Here is a 14,963-nt window from a genome sequence, read left to right on the forward strand (position 1 = left end):
GGTGAATCAGGTTGCACAGACGTAAAGTTTGAAGCACCTTTAATTAAGGAAAGATGATAGTTCGCTTCCAAACTTAAGATCTTTCTACAAGGAGTTCGGTTGTCAGTTCTTCCCCCCCAGAGTCCACCATCATGACTGTAGCATATCTAAATTGCTTGCATCCCTCTGTATTTTCCTGCAATGGACTAGCACCGTGCACCAGGCCATTCATCCAAAGATCTTGGAAGACGGGAACCAATCCCTGTAACCATGACGCACACTGGCAAGAGGAAAGATAAAGGTTGCAAATCATCCAAAAACTTTGACCTCTAGATCAGACCGGAAGTTCTGTTTGAACTACTTTTTTTTTTTTTTTTGCTTTGTTACTTCTACAGAAAAAGTTATACAAAACATATAAAAACAGAAAACGGAATGTAATGTCTGCAATTTATTTTCAGGGAAAATTACCCTGTTGCCAAATCTCATTTACATAGGAAGTCTTTTTATGAGTAGGTTTTAGTTTAAATCCAAGTTATAAAAAACATAAAAACAGTTAAACAAATCATGGGGGGGGGGGACGCACTCATCTATGGAACTTTAGTGTTAAAAAATCCCTTAGCAAAAAGTAATATACTTGAAGTAAATTCTTTTAAGAATACTTAAGTATAAGTTTAGAAAGTATAACAATGTACTTTTAGTGTACTTGAAGTATTACTAAAGTAATACTTCTTCGAACTACATTGGGACATTTTTAAGTTTACTAAGGTATACTTTAAGTATACTTTAGTAAACAATGAAGTAAACAATAGTATAGTACACTTGACTATACTATTGTTAAGTATATGAAATATAGTTTAGAATAAGTAAACTCTAAGTACAGTGCCTGATTTTAAGAATGAAATTAGTGCACCTTTAATTATACTTATAAACTTCTTTTTGCTAAGGGATGTTAATATTTACATTTGTGTAAACGCGCATAATCAAATAATGGTAAACCAAATATTTTTATTTATTTCACTTATAAACAGACAGAAAGCGTGGAAGGTTATGCAACAGATGACTAGGGGTTATAATTATTAATAATAAAGTGTTTAGTTTGTGTTACACATGCAGACTCCGCTTCATTTCCAGGAGCTCCACCCTCGCCCTGGTTTAGTTTGCTTCTTTTTTTTTTTTCTGCGTGCAGCTGCCATGGAGCAGGGGGAGGAACAGCTGGCTGAGGGAAGAGCCAGCCCGGGGAGTCAGTCACATTCCTGGCTGGGATTCAATGACTGAACCAGACACAAACAAACAGAGAGAGAGAGAGAGAGAGAGACTCGCACACTGGCTGGCTGAGCTGGGAGACAGACTGAGAGTTCGCCAGACTGAGCAGACCAGCTTATTTCGGAGCGCGTAAAACCGCAGGGTCTCTGAAACAGACTAAACCCGCTGATTGAACCACTTCTCCTTCACCACTTCATTTGTGAGTTTGGTTTTTGTTTTTTCTGGAACTACCGTCAGCTTTCTGTTTCCTGAATGGACGCGCTTCGGAAGCTTGCCCTCCGACATGGAAATGCGCTTTAGCCAGCTTGTTGCCGGATGCTGAGAAGGAAAGACCCAGAGAGTTTAGCCCCAGCTTTCAGTTTGAGTTTCCAGCCGCAGCCAACATGGAGGGTTCCGGCTTCCAGCCCCATCCCGGACTCCAGCAAACTCTGAAGCAGTTCCACATCAGCTCCATGCGCTCTCTCGGCGGCCCGGCGGCGTTCTCCGCCCGGTGGCACCAGGACTCGCTCTTCACCAAAGACGGCAAAGCAGCGGAGATGATGCTCTCCCTACCGGCCCAGACGCCTCCGCTCATGTCCGGACCGCTCTTCATCCCGTCGGACCGATCCACGGAGAGATGCGAGACGGTCCTGGAGCGGGAGCCCATCTCCTGCTTCGTGGTCGGCGGGGAGAAGCGGCTGTGCCTCCCGCAGATCCTCAACAGCGTCCTGAGAGACTTCTCCCTGCAACAGATCAACTCGGTGTGCGACGACCTGCACATCTACTGTTCCCGCTGCACGGCGGACCAGCTGGAGATCCTCAAAGTGGTGGGCATCCTGCCCTTCTCCGCTCCGTCCTGCGGACTCATCACCCAGACGGACGCAGAGCGCCTGTGCAACGCGCTCATCTACGGCGGGACGTACCCGCCTCACTGCAACAAGGAGCTGGGCTCCCTGGAGCTGGAGCGAACCGAGAGGAGCTTCAAGGTCTACCATGAGTGTTTCGGTCGCTGCAAAGGCCTGTTCGTCCCGGAGCTTTACGCGGGGCCGGCCGCCGCCTGCATTCAGTGCTTGGACTGCAGACTCATGTTCCCACCGCACAAGTTTGTGGTCCACAGTCACAAGAGACTGGAGAACCGGACGGTGCACTGGGGCTTCGACTCGGCCAACTGGAGAGCTTATGTGCTCTTAGACCCGGACTACAGCGACAAGGAGGAGAAAAGTCACCTGGAGCAGCTGCTGAAAGAGTTGAAGGGGAAATATGATCTGACGGGGAAACTGTCCACTAAATCCTGCAGAGTAAGTGTGATCTACTTCATCATTATTTGATCTGGATCTGTTTTGTTTTTTCTGGATATTTCAACATCCCCAGTCCTTCTGCATTATCTGCATTGATTAGCATTCATTCTGATCTCCACCCCCAAACTCTTTCTTTTTTCCCTTTACATGCGCACCCCTGTTTCAACGCGTCATATTCACATTTTTATGTTGTTATCCTATAGTTTTACTTGATTGGGTTAATTAATGAGTTTATAGCCATGTAGGGAACAGATGAGACCAACTACCTTGTAGTAGAAAGTCATCCTGATCACATTATCTACACAATCAAACATGGTGGTGGCTTCATGATGCTGTAGGGATGCTTTGCTTTATGAATGGGGAGATTTGAGTTGATGGAGGGGAAAGATGGATGGAGATAAATGCAAAGGGAAAGAGAATAAAGTGGGGTCTAAGATGGACTCTATAATGGGATCTTAATGAATAGAAAACGAGAACAAAACATGTAGGGTTTAAATAAAAGTCCTTATGTTAAAGTGGCCTAGTCAAAGTCCAGACCTATATCTAACTGGAAATCTGTGCCAAGAGTTGAGCATTTACGTGAGCAAGCAATCACCATCCGATCCGAGTGATCATGACATATTTTATGATGGTCCTGTGCATGAAAAAGGAGTTTGGACTTTCCAGAATTTTCCTTTTCTTGTCGCTTCACAATTAGGCACTAGTGTGTGTCGGTCTGTCACATAACCTCCAATTAAAATCCAATAAAGTTTCAAGTTTCATGCATTAAAATGTGAAAGAGGTTTTGATGCCTACGGGCATCCATCCTGTCACCTAAACCCCCTCGCACTCACTCAGGGTTATCCAAGGTCATCTGCATCCTGATGAATGAGCTCTCGATATATTTTATGAGTCTGAGGGAGGCGGGGTGGCGTCAGAAGGTTTGGGGAGCAGGCTTTAATGAGGTTTATAGAATATGGAAATGTGGGTGTGTGTTTGTGTGTGTAGTGGGGGGGTTGCAGCTCTTTGCGTGGGTCAGGGATGCTCAGGGCCAAGAGACGAGGTGGCTGAATCTTCGTCACAGAGCAGCTGCTATGTGGGACTCTGATAATGAGTGGACCTCTCTGAATGCATCACTGTGGCGCTGCTCCAGTCCTAGCTGGGCCCAAAAGATGTCTTATGCAAGGAGAAGACTAAAGATTTGGAATCTAAACTAAGTTGCATATAAAGGAAATAAACTAATAGATTTCTAACAGGAAATCTTATGTCTGCAGTTTTCTCTTTCCAAGCATCGAGGAGCGTTTCTAACATCAGACAGCAGGGTTGATGTATCAGCTGTGTAGTTATGATTCTCTCCAAATCTCCAGTCCTGACTGATTTTCAGAGTGTGTGTGTGATAAACTGCACAGAGCATCATGGAGGCAGCGTAGCGGAGAGGAGGATGGAGTCAGGGGTGATGTGGGTTTGCTGTGGTTCACTGTCACTCGTGTCCCAGTTAGCAGACAGATCTGATCCTCGGGGAGTCGTTCGCCAGCGTTCTGCCCATACATCAGCCTGACAGGCCAAGCTGCTGAAAGGCAGAGCTGGACTCACCGTGGCTCCGTTTGGCTCGGCTTACCCAGCCCCAATGAAGACACAATGTTATCGGCCTGCCACAGCCTCTCTGATGTCAGGAGTGTTTTATTAATAAGAGACAGGTTACCTTGTCTGCTTGTATCATCTGTCTAGACTCCCTCCTTGTGCGCTGAAAGAGGAGCAGAGCCGTGACGGCGCCACAAGGAAAAGCTGCTGTGATGTTCAATGTGGATGTGACTTTAAAGATTTTCTCGAGCAATCCAAGTGTTAATCATCATCAAAGTTTCCCTGCTTTGCATCTGATGAAGCATTTGGTCAGTTAGCTATTTTGCATGGCGTGCGGATGGGGGCAGATTGCAGAGCGGACGCTGCAGACCGTCCCATTCAGAAGCTGAAAGGTGTGTGAGCCGGGCCTTGACATGTGTTGTCAAAGGGCCATAACCTCTGACCCCTTTTCCCCCCGTGAAGATAATGACCCAGCCAACCCCCCATTCTTTTTGCACCATCCAATCTCACGGCCTTGTGTCCACTCCAGCTGCCAGATGGCTTCCTGATAAAGGATGGAGAAATATACACAACAAACAGCATTCTCAATGGCAGCGTTATTAGTTTTAATTTCAAAATGAGAAATATTGATCAGAAATTTGTGCTCAATTCAACTTTTTTAGAAACCTTTCTAGGAATAGACATATTAGCCTTCATATATATATATATATATATATATATATATATATATATATATATATATATATATATATATATATATACAGGTGCTGGTCATAAAATTAGAATATCATGAAAAAGTAGATTGATTTCAGTAATTCCATTTAAAAAGTGAAACTTGTATATTATATTCATACATTACATACAAACTCATATATTTCAGATGTTTATTTTGTTTAATTTTGATGATTACAAATGACAACAAATGAAAATCTCAAATTCATCATATCAGAAAATTAGAATATTACTGAAGACCAATAAAAACAAAGGATTTATAGAAATGTTGGCCAACTGAAAAGTATGAACATGAAAAGTATGAGCATGTACAGCACTCAGTATTTAGTTGGGCCTCCTTTGGCCTGTATTACTGCAGCAATGCGGCGTGGCATGGAGTCGATCAGTCTGTGGCACTGCTCAGGTGTTATGATAGCCCAGGTTGCTCTAATAGTGGCTTTTAGCTCTTCTGAATTGTTGGGTCTGGTGTATTGCATCTTCTTCTTCACAATACCCCATAGATTTTCTATGGGGTCAAGGTCAGGAGAGTTTGCTGGCCAATTAAGAACAGGGATACCATGGTCCTTCAACCAGGTACTGGTAGCTTTGGCACTGTGTGCAGGTGCCAAGTCCTGTTGGAAAATGAAATCTGCATCTCCAAAAAGTTGGTCAGCTGCAGGAAGCATGAAGTGCTCTAAAACTTCCTGGTATGTGGCTGCGTTGACCCTGGACCTCAGAAAACACAATGGACCAACACCAGCAGATGACATGGCACCCCAAACCATCACTGACTGTGGAAACTTTACACTGGACTTCAAGCAACGTGGATGAAGTGCCTCTCTTCTTTTCCTCCAGACTCTGGGACCTTGATTTCCAAAGGAAATGCAAAATTTACTTTCATCAGAGAACATGACTTTGGACCACTCACCAGCAGTCCAGTCCTGTTTCTCTTTAGCCCAGGCAAGACGCTTCTGACGCTGTCTGTGGTTCAAGAGTGGCTTGACACAAGGAATGCGACAGCAGAAACCCATGTCTTTCATACGTCTGTGTGTGGTGGTTCTTGAAGCACTCACTCCAGCTGCAGTCCACTCTTTGTGAATCTCCCCCACATTTTTGAAGGGGTTTTGTTTCACAATCCTCTCCAGGGTGCGGTTATCTCTCTTGCTTGTACACTTTTTTCGACCACATCTTTTCCTTCCCTTCGCCTCTCTATTAATGTGCTTGGACACTGAGCTCTGTGAACAGCCAGCCTCTTTAGCGATGACCTTTTGTGTCTTGCCCTCCTTGTGCAAGGTGTCGATGGTCGTCTTTTGGACAACTGTCAAGTCAGCAGTCTTCCCCATGATTGTGTAGCCTATAGAACTAGACTGAAAGACCATTTAAAGGCTTTTGCAGGTGGTTTGAGTTAATTAGCTGATTAGAGTGTGGCACCAGGGGCCATCAATTTTGAACCTTTTCACAATATTCTAATTTTCTGATATGATGAATTTGAGATTTTCATTTGTTGTCATTTGTAATCATCAAAATTAAACAAAATAAACATCTGAAATATATGAGTTTGTATGTAATGTATGAATATAATATACAAGTTTCACTTTTTAAATGGAATTACTGAAATCAATCTACTTTTTCATGATATTCTAATTTTATGACCAGCACCTGTATAGTGGCAACACTTTTGTAAGAGGGTTATCTGCATAAAACAGACTCTTATGAAAAGGGAAATGATTTGGCATTCATCTTGTAAACTGCACCATCCAACCATTCTTTCTCCTACCCATTATATTGAAATGGAAAGGTTAGGTTTCTTTTTTTTTTTTCAATGTCTGCAGAGGCTAAACACAGTCTGACATCTGTATGCCCAGGAAAGCCAAAGCAGAAACACATTAAAAATGTATTAAGCCTATGTTTATTTCTGCAAGTCTCATTATAACAGCATTATCTCTTGTTTGCTGGTATCACAGTTCTGTTCATCATATTGGAGTTTTAAGACAGCTTCTCCATAAATTTGGTGCATTAAACTTCCAACTTCACAGTCAGTTCCCACATTATGCTGACCCAGGCATGAGCTGATTTTAAACATTGACTTTTCTGATTAGCATGAAAATCTTTCAGAGGGAGGATTGAAATTGTAATTAAAAGAAAACGTTAAGTCAAAAGTGGAGTACCTCTGAGTATTAACTGTAAAAACAAAATCCCTTAGAAGTAAGGCCATTGTGATCAATCATCTGACTGAGCGGTGAGCTAAAGGGGGCTCTGGGTGGACGGTCTTTAATAGGAATGGATATTAAAACCATCCAAGTGAGTCCAAGTTATGCTTTTTCCCATCTCATTGTTCTCATCACTCCATGCAAATATCCTCAAACCTGGAATAAAGAGAAGCAGAGGGTGAGGTGATTTGGTTTTATTAAAGATGAAATATTCTTCTTTTCAAATGATCCTTAAGCTCTGAATATCAGCAGACTGTGTGTTGGGCTCTGCCGTGTGCGTCCAGGTTACACGTGTGTTTTAATGTAAACAGCTGAATGTTATGGCTGGATCAGCCAGATTAAAATCAGCTCAGCTCATTTCCATTCCCATCTGTCTGCTGACCTCTCTCTAAGTCCTCAGAGCCATCATAGTGCTACACTTTGGACCTCGATGGGTCTGTCTGACCCAGCCAGCTAAAGCCTGACCCAACCACATAAACCCAGCTGAACAGTATCCGACATTCTTAATTCGTTATTTAATCCCACTGCTACCGGTCGAGCTTTCTTCCTAACATCAGAAATATTATATATATCTTAAGATGCCAACCCTCCATTTCTAAGTCTGACCAGCCCCCCGCCCGCTGACCAGTTTGCTGCAGCCAACGTAGAAGCAACGAGTCGAGGCAAAGGGGTGTCAGGAGCTCCCAGGGGTTGTGGCCTTCATTCTGGCAGCAGTGACCCCATGTTAAAAGGGTGTCAGCTGGGGCTCTCTCATGGGTAATGTGTGCTGAAGACCTGCTGCCTCTTTTGTTTGAGGGACAGGCTTTCAGAGGCCGTGAAGTGCGGCAAGCGGTTCTTTGAGAGCGCCCTGTTTCTTTGGCCGCTGTATGGAAAGGTCTTCAACCCCCCAGCCTCTCTCAGGGTGGGATATCCTCACTGGTGAGACTGCTGTGTCACCAGTTTCCTTGTTATGTCCTGAAAGGACAGATAGGAGCCCACATTGGTGTCTGCATGTCTGATAGAAAATAAAGGCCTTAGAAAACCTTTAGAGTCATCATTACTGGAATCTGTAAGAAAAGATAATACTTTCATGTATACCTACAGTAGGTCCTCAAATGATCTTATAAAACTTCTGTTTTACACATGGAAACTTACTTTACTCTTGATTTTAACAAAGTTTACTTTTAAAAAGGCATACACTTAAAAACGGCTAAAGACATCTAAAACTTTTCCTTGATGATACCATTGTTGGTTTGTCTTTTAGTTCTGACTTGCCCATTCCTGTTTTCATTCTGAACACTCTTTTAACACGTGCAGAATTAGATGCGTAAGCTCAGCTTGAGCTAGTACAAAATTCTCACATTTTTATAAAACCTTTAGTAAAAACAGGATATCTACAAAAATGTTAAACAAATATGTATAACATAAAGTATTTTTCATTTTCAAAGTTGAAAAATTCTGCTAACACAATATTTTTAATACATGTATTACTCATTGACTTACATAGATATGAAGAATAAAGATTTGCTAAATAGCACATGTGTTCAATTACAATGTAGATTATTATATTTTTTTGTTTTTCTGCTCTGTGTTAAACTATAAAGACTGGCTGGCATTGATCAGCAACATGTGGAGGAGGGGAAGGGCTGCATAGATTATACTTCATACAGTCAGAGATACAGTAATGAGATAACTACATTAAATCAATTTTCTTAAACAAAAAAAGTGCATATATATATATATATATATTTACTACTTTTAACTAGTAGTTTCAATAAAAATCATTATTAGTGTAAATCCAGTTGTTTTAGAAAACTTAAAAATTCTATTTATTTATACTCAAACATGCAAAAAGTGGATGAAATAAATGATTTGTAACAACCTACTGATTCAAAAGAGTAATTTCAGATATGCTTTTTCAACCCCATTCCTTTTTAATAGCTTCATGGGGACAGTCTTCCTTCCAAATCTCTTTGTCATAACTCTAAACAAGTGTAAAGGACTTTTTAGTGTAACTGGAGGAGCGAGGGAGGAAGGCGACTGGTGATGATCGAGTTGGATGAGACGAGGGAGGAGACGAGCACACGCTGTGACTGCAGTCGACAAACCAGTTAGTCAGTTGGACTGTTAGTTGCAGAACAGATGCCTGTATTGGGTTAGTGTAATTCCACAATCATCATCATCATCATCAATTCCTCCTCGATAACCTCCTGGTTTGCACCGCTGTGATTAAGAATCAGGCCCATCTGGTGCATAGACAGGAAATCCTGGAGTCTGCATCTGCTGCTTGCTGAGCTACTAAGCTGCTGCAGTCATGGGGGTTTTAAACTCCAATAATCCCACATAACTCCTGGAATGCAGAGACCATGGTGCACGTCAAAACTGTTATTCTCTGGACAGATCTTTTTTTTTTTTTTTTTTTCTCCCAAGGAACGCAGAAAGACTCAAGTCTCTCCTCCCTCTCCAGCCTGTTTGTAGCATCTTGACAATTTATAGCTGTTCCCTCTGGAATTTTGTAATTAGAGCATGAATTAAATGTACCGCACAGAGATAACCAACCATTCGACATTCCCCTTCCACAAATGCTTGCCTGATAAGAGTCCAAAAGATGCACAAGCATGACTGCAATATTTATCCTTTTAAACCTCCTCTCTTTAATTGACCTGAAGCTCGGCGGAACTGTTAGACCACATTGGAGATGTGCTAATGGAGCTCCAGCCAGAGCAGAAGTAGGCCCTGCTGGTGCCATATGACAAATCGGCATGCTGCTCTCGCCTACAATCCGCCCACCAAACACCTTCAAAGCTATCGGGAGGAGGATTAGCTCAGGCAGCTAAAACCAAACAGACTGCTCAGTGTTCAGACGTCGTTTTGGGCCAAATCTCATTCGTGCCTCCTGTTTTGATGGCTAGCAGATCCCAATCGGGGGTTGGGTGCCGTTGGTTCACTCAGAACTGGTGCCATGCCAAGTTGCTTTGAGGAAAAGGGAAAAGAATCAGTGTTTTAGGGATTTACACGACTACATTGGTCTTTGGGATATACATAATTTATTTTCGGATTAAGGAGGGTTCAGATTAACTTTGAATTCTTTGGCGAGTTCAGTCGACGGTGAAGCGGGGGAGTCTGTGTGCGCGTGTGTTTATGTGTGCCAGTGACATAAAAAACTCAGAGTTCAGCTTCAGATCTGTTTTGTGTATCTTTCTGTGTGGGCAGGCCTGGACCACAACATTTTGAGGCCTCCTTTAGACTCCCAGAAAGGACTCGTCCTCAGTCGGAGTCTGTTCATCTGCGCTTGTGATTGGAGGGCGCCTGTGGTTGCTAAGCAGAGCTGCTCTTCCTGTGCTAAATAAGAACTTTGTGCTCTCTGGCTGGTTGGCTTAAAGAACAGCGCCAGAACACACGTGCACAGACACACACATGATGAGAAGTCGCAGTGCGCGGTTCTCTTACAGTTCAGAGACCTCATCCTCCTCCATCCCTTTGCCCTAACTCCCTCATTCTGACCTCCTTGCTGTGACTCGACAAGTCCTCACAGCATCCTTTTCTCCCAACCCACTTCACTCCACATCATTGAGACCCTGACTGACGCCTCCTCTTGTGCCTCACCTACTCAGTTTGACACCTCCCCCTCGACCCTGCAGGACAGCACATTCGTGCAGAGGCACAGACTCAGGACTCTGCTCCTCTCCTCTGCTGAGATCTCCTCCTGCACTCCCCCTCACTCTGCATTATACTTAGATCTCCACCTCCACTCTGGTGAGCACACGCTGCGTGAGTCTGTACTCAGACTGGCCTACATACAGGCACATGTCTCTTTTGGAGGGACGGAAACTCATCATCTATCCCCTTCATTACAGATAAATAGATGGAGATGGAGATATTTTGTCAGGATGACCTCATAACCATCCTCCCCCTGGTTTCAAGTGCTGGCTAAATTCACAAATGAGTGGGATCCACGCTTTTTTTGGACTCGCTCCTCTTATGTACCTAATGAACCTCCTGAACATTGCATAGAAGAGCGCTCGGATCTCCAGAATGTTTTATTTCTCCACCCTGGGTCAAAGCTCGCCGCACAATAATTATTCCATCCTGAAGAGCTCCCTGCCCTCCCCACCATGTGCTCTCTTCAGAGTTAAGCTAAACATGCTTTCTTGCAGAGATGGAGCAATGCCGCATTGTCAGCAGGCACCCGTATCAAATGAATTCAGCACAGCTGTCCTAGCAGACTCTAACGCAGGCGAGTGTAGAAACATTATTTATTCAGTATTTCAGTCACATTGGGTTCTGTCCCTCTTCGCCGCAGCATCATCTGGTCAGGTGGGACACTTTTCTTTTTTCCACTCTCCATGACCTTGCATTAAGAAGCAAAGCACACCTGCCCCGCCCTCCTCTACCATCCTGCTCTTCCTAAAGCATGGCTTCAATTAAAAAAGACAGGCGTATAGATGGACCTTCAAGCCCACTCCCTTCCCTCCTTTTGCAGGTGTCTGATAGTTGCAGGATTGCCCAAACTGTCATTGCAGCAGCCTCCATGGTGCTTGTGGCATTGACAGTCCTCTGGCTTTATTTCCAACCGGTCGACAAGCACAGACACTCACACCTGCTGCCATAGCCGGAAATAGAGCAGGCCCACCCTTTATCCTATAATGAGTGGACTATTATAAGCCCTGTGTCTAAAGCAGCATGGAGGGCTGATGTGAAGACAGGGGCTTGACGCGCGCACATCATCCTGAAAAACCTCAAGCTGCTTTTCAGATTATCATGAAAACCAGACACCTCTCTGCTGTTGGTGCCAGCAGATCTAATCTGCTGCTCATGAGTGCGTGTTAAAGTCACCTGTTTCCATCTAACTCCAGACAAGACTTTTTTTATGCAGCTCAGAAAGGAATATAACCTATTTGAAGAAGATGCAACGATACATTTTAACTTTTTTTTTAGTTCTGAAATACAGATTTTAATTCCATTTTTAATTCAATCCAAGCAAGATTTAACCTGTAACCAAAAAAACAGAATGTTAATCTACTATTGGATTATCATTATTGTAACAATCAGGCTTTTCTAGAACAATACAGATTAAGGATTTTGTTTGATGTCAGCATGCTAATTCTAGCTCTGATATTTCCTTTTTATTCCAGTTAAAAGGTTTTCTTCTGTAAATTAGTTTAAAAAAAAAAGAAAAAGAATATAGTGTAGAGTACCAATACTGATTTCCAGGTTTGGTTGCGATTCAACCAACAGATTCTAATTTTAACAAATGTTGATAAACTTTTCATTCACGTCAGACAACTTGAAAATCTTCAGCCGTAATTCAGTGAAATTATATATATCACATTTTCTTGTTCCTATTTGAACTGAGTAAAAGGTCTATAAACCTTGATATTTATGTAATTTTGATGGATTTGCAAAAAGTTGATTTACGTACATGATGTATCGTTACAGACTAAATATTATGAAACTTTGTAAAGCTTTATTTACATTTAACTAATTAGAAGGAAAAGACATTAAATTACGGATCAAAGTGCATCAAGATTACAGTTATTCAACGATTTATCTGTACATCTCTACTTCTTAAAGATATGATTTTAAGGTAATTTATGTGTGTGACCTCATATCAACCTGTTAAATCAATGGCAGGAAAGGTGGTCTTATTGCAGCGTCTGTCCTGAAAGGAATGTATGAATTATTCTAGGGGTAATAACAGGGCATTGTTGCCTGAGCTCATCTTCAACAATAGGCCCCCATCTCTGCATGTCCATATTTAATTCACCCCTTTCAGCTGCTCAACTGTATACTCGGCTAATATAATGAGTCCCTCCAAAGAGATTAGTCGCCCTATCATCAGTGCAACTCCCTAATTTCTCTGCCTTTTGTTGCGGCGCAGGCTCCGCTAAATGGGATAAAGGGGCTCGGCTGGACGCAGTGGGAGGAAGTGGCTTTTGTGTTTGCAGGCAGGTGCAGTGGAATGACAGTAGTTTATACTATTATTTTGGGTGGGTGAAGTCTTTTTTTTTTTCTTCCTTTATGCTCCCCGAGTGCCGCTGAGATACACCAGAAACCTCTGGAGCTCGACTTGAACCCTCAATCACAGGGCTCCTCAGGGGTTTGCAGTAAATTCTTCAGGCGAATGGTTTTCTCTCCCCCTTCTTCCCTGCCCCAGTCCTCCTCCTTTTTCTGCTCACATCTGGTGAACAGCACTAGCACCCTTGTCATCTTTTTTTACTGCGTTGAGGTCATTTCCACCCTGTCGGTAAAGTGGAAACACATGACGTGCGGGGCTCGGTCTTAATGGGGTGGGGCTGGCACTCACTCGCACTTAACGGCCAAAAACTGCCAAAACGGCCTCCTCATGGAATGCCTCAACTTTTTAAAGGAAAGACATTTGGGGCTAATAATGTTAGAATACTTGTTTTTATCACTAAGAAACAGCCAGCATGTAGGGTGTATGGGTCTTTTTAATAAAGCTCAGTATGGACAAAGTACGGGTCAGCTTTCAAAAACAGATTTATAAAAGGCCTTTTTTCACATTGACAGATTTTAAAACTGCATTCACCTCTCTTGAGAGTTTGATGTAGTAGGCAAGGCTTAGAATCACACTTTCATGGCATTGTACAAAGAAACGGTGTTCGGGAGATGCAAGTACTGCAAGCACAAAGAGGAGACGAACATGCAAAAAAGAAAAAAAAAAATCAGAAACGAACAACACATGCAAAGGATAGAAGCTGCAAAAACGAAAAATGCTGCAGTCACAGAAGATAGAGCAGCAAAGTGCAAAGGCAAAAAAAAAAAAAAACGCTGCTAAAACAAAACCATCTGCAAACAAAAAACATACAATGAAATGCTGCAAGTAGCAAAAGCAGCTACAAGATAAGAAAAGTTGCAAGCTACTTCTGGATCAAATAAGTGCTGCATACCACTAGGGGGAGATGGCGATCATCTCATATAGGACTAGACTCTTTGTAAAAACACAAACCGGATGCTGAGAGATTGTTTAGAAACAGACTCAAAGGAAACCCTGCCTATCTTGTCTTCCTCCAAATGTCCTCTAGGTGGTTATAAGATTAATGTGTTAAGAAAAGGTCTGGTCTATCAGTAGTAAGGTCTGATCTCGAATGAGAAAAAGAGTACCTCCACCTAGTGGTCTGGATCACTTCCGTTATTAGCTGGTTTGCAGCTTTTTGTAACTTGAAGGGGTCTTTGCTGCTTGCAGCATTCTTTCTTTGCATGCATCTTTTGTGTTTTGTGTGCTAGAAACTTGTATGTCTTTGCAGTGGGTTTTATGCTTGCTGAACATTTCTGTTTTTGCAGAGTTTTTGCACTTTGGTGCTCTTTATTTTCTGTGACTGCAGCCTTTTTATTTTAATGCGTTTTCTAGTTGGTGAGTCCTGACCAGCAGTGCTTCACAGCAAGCAGGGGAGGGGCTTTGCCCTGTTATTTTAATGATATGCAATCTCTCAAGAAGTACAAAAGTGTCTTGGAACTGTAAACCAGACCATGCAGAGAGTCTGCCATTTTGGATCCAGGCTGCCATATGGTGAACTTTGCATACTTTCATTTTAAACAAACTCCCAGTTGCTGTTGATAAACTTAAGCATCTTTCAGTATATTCTGAGACAAGAAATAGCTTGTCTCTTTAACAATGCATGTGGGCGTGGCCAGACCACAAATTTGGATTTCTCGAAATAAGACATGAAATTGCTTCCATATAGGCCAAAAATATCTGAGCAGCACTAACATTTATACTTGCAAACACAGTCAACTGCGTAACATCCCACCCACTCAGAACGGGAAGTTGCATGTTTTTGCTGTTAATGGTTTGGCCTTTAACTAGGTCTGCTGATGGATAAAAACACTTTGAGTTTTTGAAGAAGCTGCACCATTATTTTGACTGCGTCCTTTAGTAATCATGTTGATCGTGTCCATTTCTGGTCCCTGCTGCATTGAAATATTTGCTGAGTCTTAGCAATGAGCTTGTTTTTTTAGAGGA

The 14,963-nt window shown here is 42.6% G+C and overlaps 1 protein-coding gene across 1 annotated transcript in view; it reads left to right on the forward strand.

Moving 5' to 3' along the window:
- Positions 1-1,557: 1,557 nt before the first annotated feature.
- Positions 1,558-14,963, forward strand: part of skib (v-ski avian sarcoma viral oncogene homolog b) — a 48,638-nt gene continuing 35,232 nt past the window's right edge. Inside the window, 2 exon segments of the mRNA XM_038269352.1 lie at positions 1,558-1,597; positions 1,600-2,519. Coding sequence (XP_038125280.1) covers positions 1,558-1,597; positions 1,600-2,519 — 960 coding nt within the window.

This window comes from Cyprinodon tularosa, unplaced genomic scaffold (assembly GCF_016077235.1).
Source record: "Cyprinodon tularosa strain WSP-4 unplaced genomic scaffold, ASM1607723v1 ctg729, whole genome shotgun sequence".
NCBI lineage: Eukaryota > Metazoa > Chordata > Actinopteri > Cyprinodontiformes > Cyprinodontidae > Cyprinodon > Cyprinodon tularosa.